The sequence below is a fragment of the Amphiura filiformis genome, unplaced genomic scaffold (genome assembly GCF_039555335.1).
Source record: "Amphiura filiformis unplaced genomic scaffold, Afil_fr2py scaffold_165, whole genome shotgun sequence".
NCBI lineage: Eukaryota > Metazoa > Echinodermata > Ophiuroidea > Amphilepidida > Amphiuridae > Amphiura > Amphiura filiformis.
Genome location: NW_027305629.1, coordinates 18,752 through 42,112, shown reverse-complemented (window position 1 = coordinate 42,112; position 23,361 = coordinate 18,752). Strand labels below are relative to the sequence as shown.

The following is a 23,361-nucleotide window of genomic DNA, read 5'->3' as shown; positions in this document are numbered from 1 at the left end:
ATGCAGTCAGTAGAACTCGTATGGAGATCCAAAAAAATGTTCAAAACGTAGATCACAAATGTTCCACTAGCAAAATTGATGAACCAAAAGTTACTTGAGTACTTACGAAATGTTCCAGTGTAAAAATTATGACAAAATTCGAAGCAAAAGATCATAAAAGAAGCAGGTTTTTGGAGAGCTATTTTCTCTCGCCAGCTGCCGTGTAGGGCGCCATCAAAACAATCCATGGTAAGTACTTTTACAGAATGTAAAAACAATATCAATTTCGCCCAAATTAATGACACTTAACAAAATCCATAACCCATAAGCCCACCGGTAAAGCCCATTCCCTGAAATAAAGTTGTTATTTTGTAAAGTTATCATCGAGGATTGTTTTATATTCATGCATGGTATATGCCCTTTTCAATCTTTGAAGTAGCCAAACCTCCTCCGTGGACAGAGTGTAAAACGAATACATTTCTTTAAAAGGGCATATCTTCAAAAGTTATGAGCCGATTGAAATAATTGTTTCGGTTTATTAAAGCTAACGGGTAAAGGCTTCTTTACATACCAACATATACTTTTCTGAAATAGGAGAAAAAGAGGGCGCAATGAGGGCCTCTTTTTGGGGGGACACCCCCGGGGGACATCCTGTATTATTTCATTTTCTTAAAATGTCAAGTACGACAATATATTTCTACATTGGTTTAATTCTTTGTGTTTAATTTCATCAACATTGTAATATAAACTGATTGTGTCATGGTGCAATCATAAAGTCTTGATCGTTATATTTTAGGCAAATTTTATGTGTCGTCTTTGCTAATTTCATTTTTTCATTTCTCTTTAAAGAATACTCGTGAACAAGTGTTTTCAATTCAGACCTGGTCCAAACTGGTAAGGTTTACCATTCTTTGTAATATCTTAATTCATTGTCAATAATTAAGAATAGTTAATTAATGATAAGAAAACAGTCCGTAAGGGTGGTCTTAACCGTGGAATTATGTAAACTTTTGGGCCTCATAACTGCTAAATTATTGGTTATTGGTCTAAAGTTTATCGAAGTATACATATTTAGAATGGCGAAGAATTGATGAATTCACCTGTGAGGTCAAATTTGGGCAAAAATGCTCATTTTAGAGAAAATCCCCCAAAACCAAACAGATTTTGTAGCCCACATTTTTTACGGACCACATGTAAACAAACAAAATTCTGGGGTTAAAAAAATTCTATTAATTTTTAAATAGTAGATAAAAAATTCAGGACCCGTTTTTAATTTTTTTTTAAATTTTGATCATCAACTTCACTCAAATTTTACGAAATTTGGGCGAAAATCAGGCTTTTCTTATGATTTGGGGGCAAAATATAGCATTTTAAAACCATTTTTGGTGCAAATGTCTCAAAGTTTGGTCAAATTAAAAAAAAAAAGGTCCTAGATATTTTTATCTAGTTTTTACAAGTTAATAAAAAAAATTGACTCAAGATAATTCGGGCAAAAAAAAATGGTTTCTTGCATTTTTTTTGCCCAAATATGACCTCACAAATGAATTTATCAAGTCCTTGCCATTCTAAATATGGCTTTTATATACTTTAGACCAACAATTAAGCAGTTATGAATCCCAAAAGTTTGGGTAATTCCAGTTAAGAACACCCTTAATACAGCAAAGGCAGCTGCATAATATGCAGAATCAAATAAATAACTGTATTATGATAAGGATAATGAACTGAGTGTATGTATTCGTCAAGATAATCGCACGCGTTGTGGAGTTATTGCATTTAGCTCGAGAGCCGATAGGCTTGAGAGCTAAATGCAATAACTCCATGGCAAGTGCGATTATCTTGACGAATGCATTTGCATGAGTACATTATGCGTCATATACTTTTAGTGTATTAAAACAATAGGCAATATTAATTGCTGCATTCATTATATTAGTTTGAATATTAGAGAAATTATCTTAAATTTTAAAAACACCGTCAGGGCACTGACCAGGTAGCATTTAACTGGTCAAGAAAATCAATCACTGTATAAGTTGGCTATCGATGGTATCGATTGCGCCTTATAGGCCAGTAAATCTAGCACTTTTGGAGGCCAACTAAGGAACTAATTGCAACAGAATTTTTTCACCAGCAATGCATTTCCTTGAGGTCCCCAAAGTACCATATTAAAAGTCCCAAAATATCCAAGTATGGGAAAGGTGCCTAATTTGCATAAATCCAAAATGGCCGCTAAAATTTCAGAAAAATCTAAATTTTGACATACCTTCACTTCTAGATGGCCTATTACAATGATTTAACATTCTAGAAAGGTTTTTTTTGGACACATCGAGTCTAATGGGATATGTTACAAAATGTTTACACAGCAGCATCATTAGCATATTTTCAAAATGGCCGCCAAAATGTAAATTATCTGTATTTTACACAGGAACACATCATTTCGCATTGTAAAATAGCTTGGAACAACTGCAACATTGTTTTTTTTTTCACCACAATAATCATTTGCGAACCCTTGAATACTATACTAATAGTACCAAAGTATCCAAGTATTATAAAAGATGATTAATTTGCATAAATCCAATATGGCTGCCTGCCAAAATTCAGAAGATGTAGATTTTGACATACCTTCACTTCTAAACATGTTAAACATGCTAAATGGACTATTATAATGATTTAACTTTCTAGGAATGTGTTTGTGGACACAACCATTCTTATGGAATAGGATATAAACTGGCCATAGAGGATGATCACTAGCAAAATAGCCACAGCTCTATTTACACAACCATATCACTATGTACAAACTTATACACTTGGAACAAATCAACAGTTTCTTTCAGCTTAATACAATGTATTTGAGCTCCCTGAACATTCTAAAAGTTCTCAAATATGTATAGAAACGTATAGGAAAGATCTATTTGCATAAATCCAATAAATGTACCCAAGATGGCCCCCGGGAGATGGCCACCAAAATTACACAATCACAAAGAACACAACCTCATTGTTGGCTCGTTACTCTTCCCACACAAGAAAATCCATAAGTTAACTTGGAATTCTCCCAATGGAAGGACAGTCAACCAAATTGACCATACCTTAATCAAACGGAAATGGCGTAACTCCTTAAAAGACGTTAGAGTGTACAGAAGAGCTGATATTGGAAGTTACCATATCCTGACAATTACTACCATCCACGTAAAATATGACACCAGTAAACTGCTAGAGAGTGATGTTTTGACACGCTTTAATGCTAAAAAGCTCTAAAATTGGTGGAAGGTTCCATGCATTGGCTGAATTAGATGCTAATACTGATGTTGATGAAGAGTGGAATGTATTTGCTGATACTGTAAATAGAGCATCAGTAGAACACCTTGGATTCAGAATGAAGAAGGCAGACTGGATCTCAACCGAGACAAAGGCGCTTATTGACAAGAGAAAGGTAGTCAAACCAGCAATGGATATTGACTACCGTGAACTCAACAGGCACACAAGAATTGCTTAAGAATTACAAAAAGACCTGGATGAGCAAGATCGCTGATGACTTGGAAGTAGCCTCAAGTAAAAACAACATGAGAGAGAGAGAGAGAGAGAGAGAGAGAGAGAGAGAGAGAGAGAGAGAGAGGGAAAAGTCTACCAGCTGAAGAATGTTCTCATTGGTAAAACCAGCAGAAAGGCCTCGCAGATACGAGATGCCAAAGGAGAAATACTTCAGGATGAGGCTGCTCGACTGCAGAGATGGGCTGAATCTGTTGAAGACCTGCTCAACGCTGAAGAGCCTAGGGAGTTATTAAACTTCTCAAGGTTCAATCCTTGCGAAGAACTGAAAATTGATATGGAACCACCAACCAGAGAAGAACTTGACAAGGCACTTAGCCTGCTCAAACGAAACAAAGCACCGGACATTGATAACATCCTCCCCCTTACTTCTCAAGGATGGTGGTGACAACATCAAAGAATGGTTGCTGATAATTTGTAAACTGATAAAGGCGATCCGAGAAAACACCAAGAGAATGGGGACAAGGCACAATCCTTCCATTACCAAAGAAGGGAGACCTTTCTCACTGTAGCAATAACTGTGGTATCACTCTACTGGACATTGCAGGCAAAGTTTTCTCCACAATCGTACTTCTAAGAGTTAATGATGACGTTGACGTAAGAATGAGGGAAAACCAAGCTGGTTTTAGGGACGCTCATGCCAGGCTACCAAGCTTTAATTAACTTCATCGACTTTAAGGCTGCCTTTGACTCACCATCCATCTCTATGGAAGATCATCAACATCATAATTAACTCTTATCATGCCACAACATGTGCGGTTAAATCAGAGGGCTCCCTTTCCAAATTCTTCAGTTTAGTCACTGGCGTAAGATAGACAGGGTGATATTTGGTCACCCCAGCTGCACTGCGTCTTGGCCTTGCCATCGACTTCGTATAGAAAGCAAGAAAAGTATAACCCTTCTACCTAGGCGAAGCTTGAGGTACCCAGAAGTAAAACTGGTTGATCTAGACTATGCTGACATACCACATAGCCCTCCTAGAAGATTCTGATGCCAAGATGACAGATACAACTGAAGCCATTACTTGGTCGTTAGAGCTCAGTTCCAATGAGAGACGAAGGCCTCATCAAGGTCATGGATCACATTAAAAGTATCTGGGAGCATACTTTAGAGCTGATGGATCATATACTAAGGAGCTCAATCATAGAAGTGGCAAAGCATCTGGTGCTTTTAAAGAACTTGAGAAGGTGTGAAAGGACCGGTATATCAAGTTAGACACCAAGATGAAATTCTATAGTGCATGCGTTCTCTCTACCCTTCTATATACTTCTGAATGCTGAACCATCACTGAAAGAGATGAGTCTAGATTAGATGCATTTGATATGAGATGCCAAAGGAAAATTCTCCGCATTAAATGGACCCAGCACATCACAAACGACTTCATAAGTTCATCAGTGACGAAACAACAGAAGCTCACTACTATCATAAGAAGTGATGCTTACAGCGGTTTGGCCATCTGCGCAGAATGGATGAGAGTCGCATCCGGCCCCAGAAAGCTCTACTCCTGGAATCACACCCATCATTGCCCATGTAAAGAGAAGACCTGGATGCCCTAGGACTTGGCACCAGGTGGTCTGTGGAAGAAGCTGAAATTGCTAAGGGCCACGTGGAAACTTTTCCTATATACGTAAGGCAGCAGGTGCAGAAATGCACAATGCTGACTGGTAGGTAGGTAGGTATTTCCAAAATTCAACACCGTCACCCATTAATAGTTTCATTACAATAGCTGAACTTTATTATAATGTAGTTTGTGGATTCAAGGAATGTCTTGGGAGACATGTCAGGTCAGAAAACGATTTTCAGATTATATCTGCCATGAAATATGAATATTTCGTAATGTAAATGCTTTACATCGCACAAGTAGGCTTTTGTCTTTACAAGTCAAAAATGTTAATGTACTGCATTTTGGAAAATTCTATCAGTCTTCTTGGCATTATTCTTTCCCCACCACTCTGCTCACACTGCTTTCTGAGAAATGCAGGAGAATTCTACATTCTACAGGCTAATACAAATATCATAATCATATACATTCTTGAAAATCAAACCATCATACTGGTCATCATGGTCATTAGGAAGTATAGATATTTCAAAGTTTAATTTTTTATTGATTTCGGCAGGTACGGTAGCCATTTTGGATTTATGCAAATTAGGCACCTTTTGCAATTAATACTTGAATATTGTGGAGCTGTTCATGATCCATTTGTGTAATCATTTTCCAACCTATCCCATAAAACCTGAATCATTGTGTTAGGTCATTTAGAAGTGAAGATATATGTCAAAGTTAACATTTTCTGAATTTTAGCAGGCAGCCATCTTGGATTTATGCAAATTAGGCATCTTTTCTATACTTGGATACTTTGGGACTTTTAGTCTGGTGTCAAGAGACCTCAAGTTAATGTGCTGTGGTGAAAAAAAATAGGTTTCAATTTGTTCCAAGAAGAATATTGCTATTCTATCATTCAAAATGATGTGTAACGTGTGTAAAAAGATTTTGGAGGCCATTTTGAAAATATAACGATGATCTGTTTATGTAATCAATTTTTAACCTATCTCATGATACTTGTTGTGTCCAAAACCCCCTTCCCAGAAAGTTAAGCCATTGTAATAGGTCATATAGAAGTGAAGATATATCAAAATCTAGATTTTTCTGAAATTTTGGCGGCCATTTTGGATTTATGCAAATTAGGCACCTTTCCCATGCTTGGATATTTTGGGACTTTTAGTATGGTACTTTGGGGACCTCAAGGAAATGCATTGTGGTGAAAAAAATTCTGTTGCAATTAGTTCCTTAGAAAATGCTAGATTTACTGGCCTATTACGTCAAACTTTAGTAACTTATTCACGCATGGTTTGTAACCAATTAACTTTATGTTGTGATCATTTTTATCGTGGTTCCGAACACAGAGAGCATGAACCAGTTGACCTGGAATTATTATCTGGAAACGATCGATTTTGGCGTCCCACTAGAATGACGGTGAATGGAGATGAGAGAATAAACGTATATATCAATATCAACTGGACTTTATTGTTCTATAATTTGAACTTTAAAATCTACTTATATTAAAACACACGACAGTGGAATTTTACAATTTGTACAGTATTATAAAGTATGATCATGATATTATGCGCTAGTGTGTATTTCCCGGGCGTGTTTATGTTATTTTAAATATAGGCCTACATGTATTTCATTTGTAAAATGCTGAATATTTTGGAATGGTGTCATCTTGTATATTGTCCATCTATTTTTAGCCATTTTTAATTAATAGAAGCTCGATTATTCTCATTTGATGTTTGATTATTTGAGTTCAGTAATCATAATTTATGGCAATGATAGTTGCAAAATAGAACACAGTTTGTAACCTATGATTTACATCGTGCGCATGAAAAATGCCATAACCTATAATTATTTTAACACCACAGAATGTATATTCGTACTTTTTCAGAGAGAGAAAGAGAGAGATATCGACAGATAAGTTTATAGTTATGTTAAAGTAGTATCAACGGGGTGACACTTCTCCCGAAGCATGTCAAAATGACCCCTCCATTGTGTTTGTTCATTTGTGTATGGAGAGCCAATATACTAGAAATACCTTTTAAAATCATTAAATTAGTATCACCCTGGCGGCCCCATGCACTGGAAAACCAGAATTTGTTGTTTAAAAAGAAACCAAAATACAAAAAAAATCCAGATCTGCCTGTGTATATATAAATGGGTTGCAAAATTGGTCTCGAATATTAATGAATTAAAAGAAACATACGGGATATAATGAACCATTGACCTGACGCCATGATGGCAGAATTTATTAGTCGTTTTATTTCATGTTTTTACCGCATATCAAAATCCCATTTCTTGTTTAAATTATAATGACTTATATTTTGCATCTTCAATGTGCAGTCCATACTGCACAAACGAATACTAGTCTTTTTGATATTGAGCTTTTTGTACAACTCATATAAACATGTCACTAAAGCAGGTCACATGTGTTGACCTTCTTCTATTGTATTTGTTCATCTGTGTATGGAGAGAGAAACGCCATTGAAACTCCATCGGTATTAAGGCGTAGTTCATTGAACTCACCGGATTGCTATTCCAAGTACTTTGATAATACAGATAATATGTACTAATGGGTCGAGGCGATTGCATTATGTGCTGACCTTCTTCTATTGTATTTGTTCATCTGTGTATGGAGAGAAGACGCCATTGAAACTCCATCGGTATTAGGGCGTAGTTCATTGAACTCACCGGATTGTTATTCCACAGTACTTTGATAATACAGATAATACGTACTAATGGGTCGAGGCGATTGCATTGAAAAACTAATAAATTATTCATAACAGTTACGTAATCAGTCGATAGTGCGGACACTCTTTACTTGCAAACCATCAAAATTCGTAATTTTTTTGCGTTGGAAAAAAACCACGTGAATAGAGTGTCCTCTCAAAGGTATTACTCTGTGGTAGTATTTCTAGTATTTGAGCGTGCACGTATTATCTAAAATATATTGTTTAGCGTGCGGGTTTTAGATAATGCATTGTAGCGTGCAGGTTTATATAATTTGGGCTATTAAGGGTTGTTCGCGAAAATAATGCACAGGAGAAGAATACATAACGATGAATAGAAACGCTATTAAAAACTTCGGTCGAAGTTTTGCCACAAGTTTAAAAAAATAACGGTTAGTTCATGAAAAAGAAGAAGTGAAATTTAGCAAAACGCGACGAGGTTTATTTGCCCGTAAGAGAGCTCTATTGTTCCGCTATTGTATCCGCTATTGTATCCACTATTGTATTCTATTCATAAAAGCTACTGCAAGAATCGCGGCAATCCCTGATATTGCAGGTGTCTACCGCCGGCGTTTCGCATTTATTAACATTCAAAATGATCCCATACTCTTACATTTATAGTCTTATTAGTGCTTTTTTATATAATATTCAGAAATTGCAATTCTGAAAACTACTAACTTTTCAAGTGAAAATATATATTCCATCGAAAATATATCATACTTAAATTCTATAGAATCTATAGATACCCAACCCAGAAGTGCCCATTTATTTTCTAAATTTTGAGTGAACACGATAATGCGATTGATCTTCTTACACGTAAAAATACGGCCAATTCAGAGAGAAAATCTTGTTTCTCGTATAGGGCCTACTATAGACAATTACTTTTTGTTGGCTGGCCGCTGAGCTACATCTTTTTACTAATTATAGATACGTCAAAACGTGTTCCCATGTTGAAAGTGTACAAGCTATTTCTACTTGCTTTATATAGAGAGCACAATTGAATGAAGACGATTTATTTGTGCCAGGATTTCATTTAATATAACTATTTTTAAAAAATAATACCCCATACCTAACAAGAACATAAGGAAATATTGTAAAGGCCATAAATATACGCACTCATGCATAGGGAGACAAACATGATAAAGTTAATCTGTTCTTTTCATTCTCGTTCATTAACCTTTGGAACATTTCACATGCATGGTGTTTAGATCAATGCCTTCTCGGCAATCTAGGGCCATAGGCCTATAGCAGAGAAGATGTAGTAAGAAAGAAAGAAAGAAAGGAAGGAAAAAGAAATGAGAAGAAAGAAACAAAGAAAGGAAAAAGAAAAGGAAAGGAAAGAATGAAAGAAACAAAAAAAATAAGAAAGAAAGAAAGAAAAAAGAAAGAAAGAAAGAAAGAAAGAAAGAAAGAAAGAGAGGAAGAAAGAAAGAAAGAAGGAGAGAAATAAACGAAGAAAGAATGAAAGAAAGGAAAAAAGAAAGGAAGGAAAAGAGACGAAAGAAATAAAGAAAAGAAAAAGAACTAAAAAGGAAAGGAATAATGAAAGTAGGCCTATGAAAGAAAAACGAAAGAAAGGAGGAAAGAAAGAGAGAAAGAAAGAAAGAAGGAGAGAAAGAAAGAAGGAAAAAAGAAAATTAGAAAAAAAGGAAATTAATACAAAAAACTGCTATAATGGAGAGAATGAAGATCTACCAAATGAAGGAAAAAAGAAAATTAGAAAAAAAGGAAATTAATACAAAAAACTGCTATAATGGAGAGAATGAAGATCTACCAAATGGGCAGGGCGTGACCAAAAGGAAATTAAAGTTTGAATGCAGAAAATTAGAAATTAAGTCCGATGCTATCAGGGCCAGCAAGGGTGCCGTAATGGTATATAGTATGTTGTTCCTTCAACCAACGCTAGTGATCTGAACCTGAGCTTTGGAGAAGGCCAGTGACTCTAAGATCAGACGGAATATGGGGAATATCGTTGTAGTGGCGCGTGATGGGACTGTCATGGTTGTTTTTGCTCACTTTGATAAAGTATTTTTGTACGAAACGTCAGTGTATAATTTTATATGAAAACATCGTTGAACAACACCATTTTGTTCAATTACTTTTCACTTTTTACCATGCGATGTTACGTGGGACTCTTAACTTTTTTCTGCACCAAATAACGAGATTGATATATTTTCTAAGTTTAATAATTTATTTAATTTAAAAAGAAAAACGTCAAGTGTTCAAACTTTAAAGCTCTTTTTCTCGAAACAGCGATTTTGATTTCAAGTTAGATCATTTTACCAAATCAGGGCCGAATTAGGCTGTTTAGCTTAATCATGTGAAGTGACCTCTTAGCTCTTGAAATGATATCACACTGATCAGACTGATCTTTATGTTATTACAGTGAGGCCCACATACAATGTTCAACACAAAGTGAACGATGTTATAACTTGGAGGGCTAACAAACCAAAACCGCCAAATTCGACTGACGTGTGTACAACGTGGGAAACTATGAGGAAATTGAACACTCGTTGTCTGATCATGCATCTGTGTCCAGATCTCGTTCCGCTTGGGTTTATTGAATACACTCTATACATAGTCATCAATATGTCGTTTCCAGTCCCTGTCTGAACTATTGGGTTCAGCTATTAATTTTTGTAATAATTCTTTTACCCCATGCAGCTGATTGGGGTGGTTACGGGTCGTTAAAACAACTAACCGCGAAATGAGGATATCGAACTAGTTTGCCCCGCAGGGCTTAAAAGAACCACAAACCGCGAAATATGGATATCCAACTAGTTTGCCCCTCGAAGCTTCAAAAAATCACTCATCGCGAAATAGTTTGCCCCGCAGGGCTACAAAGAACCATTAACCGCGAAATATGGATATCCAACTAGTTCGCCTCGCATGGCTACAAAGAACCACTTACTGCGCAATATTTTTTTACCTCAAAAAAATAATTAATATCTACCAAAAGACGTTTCAAAACGTAAAAAGGGGCCACAGTTTAAAAAATCTTTCCTGTGTGGCTTTTCACCCTTTTTTAAACTTGGTCCCATTCAGTAAAGTAGTAATAACATGAAGAACGAGTCCTAATTTCTACATGCAACAATTAGGTTTAAGACTGTTCGAAAGCGGTACAATATGACGAAGGCTATGTATTATCAAAAACATTTGAAGGTTTATATTTTATTATCTTGCGTGTTCATAAAGAGTAGTAGAGTATTATATATACTTAGCAAATTGTCTGTCTGTCAACCTGCTATATATAGGCCCTACATCTGTACATAGGCGCAGAATCGCACAAGACGATGAAGAATTTAACAAAGTGAGTATTTGCTACTTTTGCTTAAATCAAAATACATTATAACGTCTTTACGGACGAACATTAATTCATTTACTCTACAAAATGAACACTGACAACTAAGAAAAGAAACAAGTAGCCTAAAGATGACTTCGTATGGGTCTTTAGAAACTTTCATAAATGGGACCAAGTTTAAAAAGGGTGAAAAGCCACACAGGAAAGATTTTTAAACTGTGGCCCCTTTTTACGTTTTGAAACGTTTTTTGGTAGATTGATATTGACGTCCAATTCGGATGTACATGACCTTCTTCTTTCTTTTTGTTCTTCTTCTTCTTGATAGACATGGACTGACGAGTTCCTTACATGGAATCCTAAGGATTACAATGGTATAAGACGACACACTGTTCCTGTTTCAAAGATATGGGTGCCAGACATAACTTTGTATGATAGGTATGTAATAGCATTTTCCTTTTTTCCATTTGATTTTGAACAGTCCTTTTATTTCAAGGGCTTTTCACTCACCTTTCATTTCAGAAATTCTGCGCCTCTTTACATTGGTAGTTACAGTAGATATTTCAATTGAATGAATAAAGCCTGGCATAGCGTGACGATTTTTTGCGTACACTGTGCGATGAATCCAACCATCATGATTGGTATTTTAATTATTGTATCCAAGGTCGTGCGTTCATGTTGTAGTTTGAAATACCCTTATTGGATTGTTGAAACCTATGTGTTCATTCATTTTTCCCTCTTTTTTTTGACATAATCAGCTTCTGTCTCATTGTTCTTCTTCCTTATACATATAAACACACATATTTAACATTTTCGTTCAAATATCAGTCTTTCTTCATTAGTTTTTCTATATAAATGTGTGTGTGTCTAATAATCTGCCGTGTCTATTTATTATTATTCAGGGCTGACATCGATGTTGCCTACAAAGCTGATACTGTCGCCAACATCTATCCAGATGGTACAATAATGTGGTATGCCCTAGCTATTTACCGTTCAACTTGTAAAATTCATGTTAGATGGTTTCCGTTTGACGTCCAGGTTTGCATTCTTACATTTTCTTCATGGAATCATGACGGTTTGGAAATTGATCTGTACCCTGAACATAGCTTGGATGCTAATACATCGAGGTAAACTTTAGCCCAGTAGAATACATAATCTATGTTTGCACTCATAATGAAAGACAAAGATAAAGACAATTTATCGCGTCTGACGTCACCTGTTTGAGCACGGTTTGTTTACAAGTGTCGTGATGATGACTTGCTGAACGCGGATTTATAACCGGGCGTCTTATTGTTAATTTTGCACCTTTCGACATGCAAACCATCTCAAAATGTAGGTATTTATAGTAGGAAACTTTCTTTGGTGAAGGCACCATGTCCACAATACCTAGAAAAGCTGCTTTTTGCCTTGTAAAAGTACGGACTTTTTCCTTTTCTCCGATCAGCACTCGGTCTTCCTTTTACGCGCTGATTATCCTGTGTAAACCAATCAAGGATCGTAACTGACAGTGACATCAGACGCGATAAATTGTTTTTATCTCTGTCTTTAATATAGCACCCACTTAGAATAAACACAAGAAATACCTTGTAGTGCACCACACTGACATGGGAATCTTAGGCAATAGAAACATATTGCTTTAGTCGATCATTATTATTGATGTTACCAATTAAATGACTATTGTTAACTGTGATAACATATGAATCGTTGTCTGTATTAACAATATTCAATATAAATTAAGAGCTATTAAGCATTCATAAATTCTGACTAATTAGTCAAAAAAAAATTAATACACTTTCAGATGCAAATAATACTTCCCAATCTTTTGTGTACCTCATGTACAGGCCTGTTAAAGTTTGTGATATTTAAGTGACTTTTGTGACCAGATCAAATAGGGGTATAAATGGGAGATCAATGGTGATGAACTTTGATGGACCTGGTGAGTCTGAGCTACAACTCAAGACACTCAATGATTCCATTGTACGAAATCTTATTCTGGTTCCGAGGTCACATACAAATATCTGAAAAAGGTATTAAATGTGTACATTTGCCTTCATTTATAGTTAAGATTCCAATGTATAATCATGCTAAGTTTGAAGAAGCTACCATTTACAGATCTTTTAACAAGTTCATTTGGAATGTTGGATTGAACTGTAAACATGGTTCGTTTCGAACAATTCCATCTACTCGGCATTTTCAGTGACGTTTCACCATTACACTAGTGGTTTCTTCAGACTGCAACTCATCACATCTTAATTGCTTCCTTTTATAGTCAACAGGAACCGTAGAGGGCGTGATGAGTTGGTCAAAGATGTTGTTGAGTGAATATAGGCCCCCTCGTCCTTGTTTAGAGTGTCTTTTCCTTTTCGGCGTATCCAGATAGCCTATTTTAGCCATCTGGTGGTCTTGTCAGCTTCCCTGTCGATAACTTTTGAGTCCTCAGTCCCAATTGATGGAATGATTAGAAGAAGCTACGTGGTCGTAGCCTCTCTCTCGTGAGAATGAATTCCAACATGTCAGCGCCCGTGACAAGCGGAAGTTGAAAGAACTTGCGAAAAAGTAGGGGAATTCGGTGACCAACAATGTAAATAAGAACAATTCTCATGCGGAACGGAACTTGAGTGGCACTCAGCTAAAGCGATGGGTCAAAAGTAAAAAAAAAACTGTCAGAAGATCAAAATAGAGTGTTTTAATACGCGTTCTTGGATACGCGGTATGTCCCGATAATTTAAATCACTCGTCCATTGTTGATGAGCATATCGTTGCGTGTGAGAAAGCATGTTGGAAGCTTCCCAAACCTGAAGCAGCACAATTACGTGCGGAGATTGTAGGAACATTAAAATCCGCGAAATTACCTCCTCAAATATCAGTAAAGTCGCGATTAACCGGCTTCAAAAACAGGATTCTATCATGGTCCTGGGGGCTGATAAAGGACGGCCAACAGTTGTCATGGACAAAACAGAGTAACCAACAAAAAATATGCACCCTCCTCAGCGACTCAAAGACTTATGAAAAATTAGATCGTGATCCCACGCCAAAACAAAAAAGAGAACTGGTTTCAATTTCACATAGGCTAGAAAAAGAAGATAAGATCAAGAAAGCGGACAAGCAGTTTCTGTACCCAACCTCGGAAAATGTACCTCAAATTTATGGTAGCCCCAATATTCATAAAGGCGGTACTCCGCTTCGACCTATAGTAGCCTTTACAGGCTCAATCGGTTACAACGTGGCCAAGTCCCTTGCTGATATTTTGAGTCCTATTGTTGGCCAATCCGAGCACCATGTTCTGAACTCAAAAACTCTAGTGGAAGATCTGAAAGATGTAACCCTTGAGGAAGATGAGATCCTTAACTCGCACGATGTGGTGGCGCTTTTCACGAGTACCCCTATTGATCTCACTCTTCATGTGCTCAGAGAAAGACTGAATGAGGATAAAGATCTTAAAAACAGAACTCTCCTCTCCATCGACGACATAATAGAACTTACCAAATTTTGCCTTGCTACGGTCGCATATTTTAGTTACTCAGGTCAAATCTATCGCCAACGTTTCGGCATGGCCATGGGTAGTCCCCCTATAGCCCCCTCGCTTGCAACATCTATGGAGTGGCTTGATGAGCAGAAAGCTATTTCCAAAAACAAGACAGAGCTACTCTTAAGACAAAGCCTACCTCTAAGCAAAAAGATGACGGTGAAAAGTCAAAAGGCATGGTTGTAGGTCCTTATATAGAGGGCCTTACCGAGTGAGTCTCACGAGTTAAAAAAAACAACAACCTGGCTTCGCAACTGCTATGAAACCACACTGTAAAATACGTAGCAAGCTCGTTCCTCCCAAGGACAAACTCCTCCCTCAACAAAAAGCGGAGGCGATTTATGAAATCCCCTGCGGAGACTGTGCTAGTTCATATATTGGAGAAACCGGCCGTCCCTTCGCTTGAAAGAACACCAAAAAGAGGTGGAAAAATTTGAAAGCAAACCATATACTCGAGCTAGCCGAAAATCATCTATCACAGACATTCACAAGTCAGCTATCACCGACCACGTAGCTTCTTCTAATCATTCCATCAGTTGGGAGGACTCGAAAGTTATCGACAGGGAAGCTGACAAGACCACCAGATGGCTAAAAGAGGAAATCTGGATACGCCGAAAAGGAAAAGACACTCTAAACAAGGACGAGGGAGCCCTATTCACTCAACAACATCTTTGACCAACTCATCACGCCCTCTACGGCTCCTGTTGACTATAAAAGGAAGCAGTCAAGATGTGATGAGTTGCAGTCTGAAGAAACCACTAGTGTAGTGGCGAAACGTCACTGAAATTTTGAGTAGATCAACATCATTTTGGACTGGAATTGTTCAAAACGAACCACGTTTACAGTACCATTTACAGAACCAAAGTTATAAAAGCTGAGATAGAAGTTATTGAATGACCCTCGTATGTTACGTCTACAGGTTCTTATCCAATGGAGTCTGGGCCATGGTAGCAGTGCGTACCAAACAAGTGGTAACTAAATACTTATGTTGCCCAGAACCGTACCCTGAAGTACGTTACAACCTGGTATTCAAACATCACGCTGCCTTCTACATTTACTACATGATATTGCCGTGTTTGGCGCTATCAATACTATCACTGGTGGTATTTTATCTGCCTCCTGATTGCGGAGAGAAGCTGACATACTCTGTCACCAATTTATTGGCTTTGATAGTGTTCCAACAAATTATTGCTGCGAACATACCGCCAACCTCAGATGATCCTCCACTCATTGGTAAGTATGATAACGGGATAGTATAAATTATACAATAAAGCAGTAGTATATAAAAGGGGATCCTAGGACACCCTTGTATTTTCCCTGTAAACATCAAAAAAAACCTCTTAACACAAAAAATACACACAAAACTTTTTATACCCTGTAATCCCCCCTGCATTATTTTACCCTAAGCTTCCCTGTATTCTTCCCTGTAAAGTGTTCAAAAATAACAACACAGGATTACACAGAAAAACAATTTACACAGGATTACACAGAAAAACAATTTACACAGGATTACACAGAAAAACAATTTACACAGGATTACACAGAAAACCAATTTACACAGGATTACACAGAAAAACAATTTACACAGGATTACACAGAAAAACAATTTACACAGGATTACACAGAAAAACAATTTACACAGGATTACACAGAAAAATAACAACACAGGATTACACAGAAAAACAATTTACACAGGATTACACAGAAAAAACAATTTACACAGGATTACACAGAAAAACAATTTACACAGGATTACACAGAAAAACAATTTACACAGGATTACACAGAAAAACAATTTACACAGGATTACAGAAAAACAATTTACACAGGATTACACAGAAAAACAATTTACACAGGATTACACAGAAAAACAATTTACACAGGATTACACAGAAAAACAATTTACACAGGATTACACAGAAAAATAACAACACAGGATTACACAGAAAAACAATTTACACAGGATTACACAGAAAAACAATTTACACAGGATTACACAGAAAAACAATTTACACAGGATTACACAGAAAAACAATTTACACAGGATTACACAGAAAAACAATTTACACAGGATTACACAGAAAAACAATTTACACAGGATTACACAGAAAAACAATTTACACAGGATTACACAGAAAAACAATTTACACAGGATTACACAGAAAAACAATTTACACAGGATTACACAGAAAACAACCTTGCATTTTTAATTCGCCCCAATCCAAATTACACGAAAAAAATTCCCCCCTGCATTTTAATTTATCCCAAAAAAAAAATGCAGGGAAAAAAATTCCCTGCATCTTTTTAACCTCTTCATCAAAATCAAAAATTTTGATTTTTACTTTTAATATATTATTTCACAAAAGTTATCCACAAGACCAAATTTGTCTTGATAATTTTTAACATAGTCATATCTTTTTTTTTCAATCGGTGGTTCGTTCGTAACAAACTCAAGAGTCTTTTTCAAAACCTCGAACTCCTCTGTCCTTTCAGGAAAAATCCAAGGTGGTCTTAAACACAATCTCATCCTGTATCTATCCTTATACCACTTAATGTAACACATCAAAAGGTTGATTGCCTGAATTCTTACTTTGTTTCCGTTGTAACCGCTGACAGCAACAAACAGGTTTCCGAGACTAGTACCATTCCACATATAAAAATCTCCTTTGGACGAGTCTTCCAGTTTTGGAATATTTCATCATCAGCGAGCTCAAAATAAATCGAATCTGCCATCTTTTATTCAAATAAAAGATGATCGTAGCATTTTGGATTTTTACTAGTGCTCTTTTGGATTCTCCCGAGAGAAGAATCAGGATGGAAGCTAAACGCATGACAGAAATTTTAAAAGCCTACAACGATGCTAAAGAGACAGAATGAGTAGGTCGTGCAGAAATAAAAAAAAAAAAACCTCTTGTGATTAATAATCACAAGAGGTTTTTATTATGTAGTTTACCACACCCAGTTTAAAATGGTTGTAATCAAGTAGGTTACTACAAATGCGGCGTATCCAGTAACTAAAGGATCCCGTCCAGCACAAAATTCCCACGGTTCTCTAGGTACGCCGTCTTTGTATCTACCTTCTGCTTTTACTAACCCGTTTTTGTACCAACATGTTATATACACAGGATAATTGTTATCAAACACCATCTCAGCCTTCATTTTTGTTTTTTCCTCGTCATAGTACCATCTCCAAACGCCGCATGGTTTTTCTTCATCATCCCACATTTCTTTCCGATACTCTCCGTACGCTTTCAGGTTCTCAACCCAGTTGTCATCCGTTAGATTTGGAAGATCCATTTTATTTTTATTTATACAAAACAAGTTTGATTTCTAATTTTTTTTTTTTTCCGGATTCAATGTACTTCGGAGACTCTCCAAAGCTTCTTTTTTCCTCTTTCCAGTCCAGCCTGTTCTGCCTCTGTGCGAATTTCACGTTCTCTATCAGCCGTAAGTTCAATTAAATCCGCTCTGGTTCTGTGCTTGATTCCAGCCTTGTGACCTCGGTAGTTTTCCATTTCCCGCAGAATGTGATGGAAATCCTCATTGCTCACAACCCCATCTTCAAGAGCTCTAGACACCAGATCATTCACCGTGTTTAAACTGGACTCTGCGGTTCTTTTGACACTTTCGTGCTTTTCGACCTTCTTCATCGTTGCTTTTCCGAGAGCCACGCATGCTCCACTAAGAACACCTCCAAAATTGCTATTCCTCCGAGAGGAATGCTTTGAAAGCTCCAACACCCGTGGCTAGAGTTCCAACAGCTCCCGTTCCGCTTCCAACTGCGACGAGTCCTGCTACTTGAGCCGTGTTGTAAAACACATTCCAAACTGTTTTGTATTTTCTCCTTAGTTGATCTCTTTGGTCAACTTCCTTTTCGCGGATTTCGGATATCTTACTTAGTCGAAATTGAACTCCCTGATCCTCTCCCTGTGGAAGATCAGGGCATATTTGCGGTGCTGTAGGATTTTTCATCCTTTTATTTAATTAGTCAATTAGAACTTCATCATCCGTAAAGTTTAAAACGTGGTTTTCAACGAAATGCTGTATGATTTCTTGCTTGGTTAAATTTTTTTCGTAGAAGCTAAGTATTCCCGGTTGCTCAAAATTCATGTTGATTCCAAGGAGACTTACCAGGGCTTGAGTTCTGTAGACATCTGCTGAAACCCCGTTGATCCAAAAGCAAAGCTTATTTTCAACGTACTCGATCGAGACATGATGCATAATCGTAGTGTCCGTTTGAACGGATGAGGAAAAGAGGGTTTGCCGCGCGTTATTTAGCACTTTGAACGATATCGAGTCGTCGGTCCAAGTAATATTTAGGTACATGAAGAAATTCTGATTAGACTGAAACGTCAAAGAACAAGCGTTCGCTGGGGCGTTCGGCGGGTTCACTCCCGATTTTACCGAAAAAGAGAGGTTCCAAGGCTGAACAATAAAATGTGGGTTGTTGAAGAAAATTTCTAAAGGTCTAGTGAGTCGCATGGGGTCAAATCTTTTCGGGATTCGGCAAATTCGTAAACCCGGCAGTGATACCAATTTGCATAGGCCTAGCGTTGAAAGTGTTGTTCATTCCGTTTTAATTTCGATCAACTTGTCTCTCTCCAAGTCGATGTTTTTTGGCTCGGATGGAAACATAGTGCGTTCCGTCTTCGTTCATCCATACCATGAATCTCCCCAAAACATGCAAGCTGGTATCGTGCTCGTGTCCAATTTGTCGGTCTACGTACTCTTTTGTCACAGCGTCCTCGTTGTCCGTGGGAGTTCGAGACCCGTGACTCTATTGCCGCTCATAGCGAGTTCGCCGGTCATCGAGTCGCCATCCTTCGAAACTTTTCTGTCGTTTAACCATGAGGTTAGGCTGGTCACGGAACCCATAGTAGCTGCATCTTGAGGGTCGGTTGGATTCATCAACCCCGTTATTTTTTTCCTCCCATGTTAATCCTTCCGGTCATTCGCGCTCCAGTTTTTTTGACGTACGCGGAAAGATCTACATCTTCGCCAGCTATTGACGTTGATTTTTTTTTGATCGTTGGTCCCCGGATAGACATTCTTTCTTTTATTTTATCGGATTTCAAATTCCAAATCCAGCGGTTGATCGTGATTATCGAGCTTTCTCGAAGAATTTTTCCATTCTACTTTGAAGTTGAAGTCGAGCTCGTGGATGGTTCCGTTTTGCAGTTTTTTAAAACTCGGCTTTTCGTAGGTCGAAACGAAGTATTCCTCTTACGCGGCGTTTGTGAGATCGAAGGACCCAAGAACTCGACCTCCTGCAGAACGTCGTCGTTGTCTACGAGATTGTCCGTGGTTGACAGCTGATTCAGGTACACGAGAATTCTTCGAGGTAAAAATTCTATCGCCCGATCTCCCGTGTATTCACCATCCGCTAGCCACCCTTCGTCGTCCAATCCGAACATTTCTCGAACGCGGTCCGGAAACCAAATCTGATACTGCTCGTGAATTCTCATGTTGAGTTTTCCATCGCGGTCGTCGACTTCAAATTCGAAACCGTCGATTTGACTCGTGAATTCTTTTACGAGCTGGTCAAAATTATACAGCCCCGGGCTTATTTTTATCGCTTCTTCAGGTCCCTGCCCTCCTTGAGTGTACCTCCACTCTAGTTCCTCTTCGACGTTGAACCAACCTACTCGACCCGAGATCCTTTTGATTCCAATTTTTAAGTTTTGCCGTTATTGTCTATACTTTGCAACGGGCGATAAGGTTTTCCTTTGCCGGTGCCGGTAATTGTGACAAACATTTTTCTTTTATCTTTCAATAAAATGAGAACCGGAGGAGTATTCGAACCGACGCACGGTTTCAGTCTCGTAAATCAAGAAATTAAAGTAAAAAAAAAAGGAAAATTTTACGTAAGATTTCCCAGTTTGTGGCAAAAGTACAAACTTCCGAGAGTCACGGACAAAACCGTGTACGATGACTGGCTCTCCAACCAGATGCAATTCTGGCAAAACCAGCTGAACTTCGCGGACTGGTGCGCCACGTCAGGATGCGGGGTGTCCAAAGAACTTCTCAGTCACAAAGATCCGATGATTCGATCCGTGTTCAGATTTCACGCATATTATCAGATCAGAAGAATCCTGTCGGAAATGTCCTGTCCACTACCCTCGGAGGAATCCTTCAATCCTCTGAACAACGGGATCGACACCCACGCTTACGAAAGAATTTGCAACGAATTCGGAGTGTCCGCGAGAGCTAATTGGAGACAAAAGTTCGATCTTTCCAACGGAATGGGCAGTTACTTCTTCAACAAACAATTTTACGACTGGAAATTCGTGACCACCAAAAATGGTCGAAGCTTACCAACGGAGGAAACTACAGTCAGTCGATGGACTGGAAAGTTCACTTTGACGCGGACAGCTTTGGAGGTGTGGACAATCAGACTGACAAGATTCTATACATTGAACAGCTGTTCGATCACGATCCGGATATAACCGACAAAAGTATCAGAAAAGGAGATGTCATGGCTGCTATCGTTTTGTAGCAGACACTTGGAACGAGGGTTTCACACGCGCGGGAGTTTCGAGAATCAACGACTCCATCAGGACTTACACGTGGGCAATTCTCGGATCCCAAGCTCAAGCCAGATCTGGCATCCTGCGTTCCGGCAAGGCGTTCGACGCTCAGAAACAATTTCTAGCAAACGTCGAGGATGCGATCAACTCGGTCGTGGATTTTCCGGACTCGATAAACAGATACCAGAGAACTCTTCAGTACGCTCAAAGCAAACTGGATTTTGTCGTGGGTCACGGACTTTACTTGCTCCCGAGCAACATGGAAATCCTCGTGGGATCCGTAAACGGATACAACAATTTCATCAAATCGCCACGGATGACATGCAGATAGGGCTAAACTCAGACGTAAACACCGACTCTCGACCGAATGTTGAAGACAGTGCTCCTGAGGAAAGTCCGTTGTTTGAAACGGTTAAAAGCCCATCTTTGGCTGAAGGGGTTGAAAGTTCACTTATGGTAGAGGAGGTTGAAAGTCCACCCTTAACTGAAGACCTTCTACTAATGCATGATGAAAAAAAGCTTTCTTTAATTTTGGGAGCAGCCGTTATTGGATTAGCCATCGTATATTTTCGTTAAAATAAAAAGATGGATGTCCCACCAGCCGAAGAAGCAAGTGAAAGGGAGAAGCTGATAGAAGAGAGAGAGAAAGCCGCTTACAATACGAGAGTTGAACTAGCATTTACCTTTGTGTGGATGACTTGTCTCGCGGCAAAAATTTGGTGAGCTTAAGTAAAAAAATAATCCTTAGCATTTATTTTTGCTAAGGGTTATTTTTTTTGCTCGTCGTATTACTTTTTCTTTTTCTCGTATACCTCTGTTACATTTTTGTACAAAATTCCTCCGACCGCGAGAGCAAAGATCCATAGGTGTTCCGCTAGAAATCCTACCACGGATCCGGCTGATTTCATCACAAAATTTACTACGGCTCCGATAACTCCTGGAAGAGCTATCAAGGCTTTTTCTCCTAATTTTAATAGAAGATTTGCGATCTTTTGCAGTTGATCCTTAATCCAATCCGACCAGGTTTTTGGCTTTGGAGGTGGACCTGGGTCGGGCTTGGGTTTTGGACCGGGGTCTGGTTTTGGTTTTGGACCGGGGTCTGGGTTTGGCGCTGGAGTGACGGCTGATTTTGCTGCTAAAAGTATTCCTTCAACAACAGCTGCAATTGTCATGCCAATGGCTGTAAGCAAAGATGTAATGGTAACACCTTGCTCCGTGAATAAAATTCTGAGTTTTTCACCGACCGTTTTGTTTCCATACAGTACTTTGTAAATTGTTTCTCGAATTGCCACGAGTTGATTTCTAAGCGGCGGTTTCAGATCGTTCAAAAGTTCTTGCTGAGCTTTGTTTTCCTCTTCAAAATTCCCGATTTCTTCGTTTAATCGTTCTATTGTTTCTTGATCAGTTTCTGGGTTATCTCTCTCTCGTTTTCTCTTCTATTAACTCGTTGTTGGCTGTAATTTTTGCCGTTGCTATTTGAATTTGTCGTTCAAGCGTGTTAATGGATTTATGCGCTCTTTGAAGGTTTCGCGCTGTTCTCGGAGTGAACGAGGTGTCATGTTCGATAGTTTGCGGTTCAGTAAATGAAGTCTCAGCTTCTGGCGAGGCCGCCCTTGAGTCTGGATCAAACGACGTTTCACCTCCTTCTTCGACAATTGTTAATAACAATTTCTCGATACTTTCAGACACATTTTGTAATTCTATCCGTTCTCCATTGTCCATATTACTAATCTCAGCCTGCGCTCCGCGAGAAACATTCAAAGCCGCAGCCTCAGTTCTTGGTGATATATCAGGTATCAACCCTAATGCTCGAAAAAAATCTACTCCAAGTCCAGGTATCTTTTGTAGAGTTGACTTCGCATAAAAATCTCGAGAATTAGACTTGTGAGTCAATTGCACCCATTTTCCACCCCATCTCACCCATAATCGACCATTTTTGTCTCCCTCAAATTCATAGATACCAATCTCCTTTTCCACCTTATGAAATTGTTTAAACGCGTTAACACGTTCTAAAACCTCTTCTTTGGATGCTTGAGTTTCTTCAGTTAAACCAAGCGGAACTGTGTCTCTCGCCCAATTTGGTCTTTGCCCCTGATTAGGCACTTCAATTTCACTTTGATTTAGTGAAGTATCATTAAAACTGTCATCTTCTGGTAAAAGCGGAGTTTCTTCATCATCCTCGTATGCATCGTTCACAAATTCAATTTTTT

The 23,361-nt window shown here is 38.2% G+C and overlaps 1 protein-coding gene across 1 annotated transcript; it reads left to right on the top strand.

Annotated features, from left to right (window-relative positions):
- LOC140145185 (neuronal acetylcholine receptor subunit alpha-10-like) lies at positions 1 to 22,017 on the top strand. Its single transcript, XM_072166959.1, has 6 exons — positions 1 to 18; positions 829 to 873; positions 11,427 to 11,536; positions 12,001 to 12,225; positions 15,544 to 15,857; positions 21,917 to 22,017. The coding sequence occupies exons 1-6, from the start codon at positions 1 to 3 to the stop codon at positions 22,015 to 22,017; spliced, it is 813 nt and encodes a 270-aa protein (XP_072023060.1).
- The last annotated feature ends 1,344 nt before the right edge of the window (positions 22,018 to 23,361 follow it).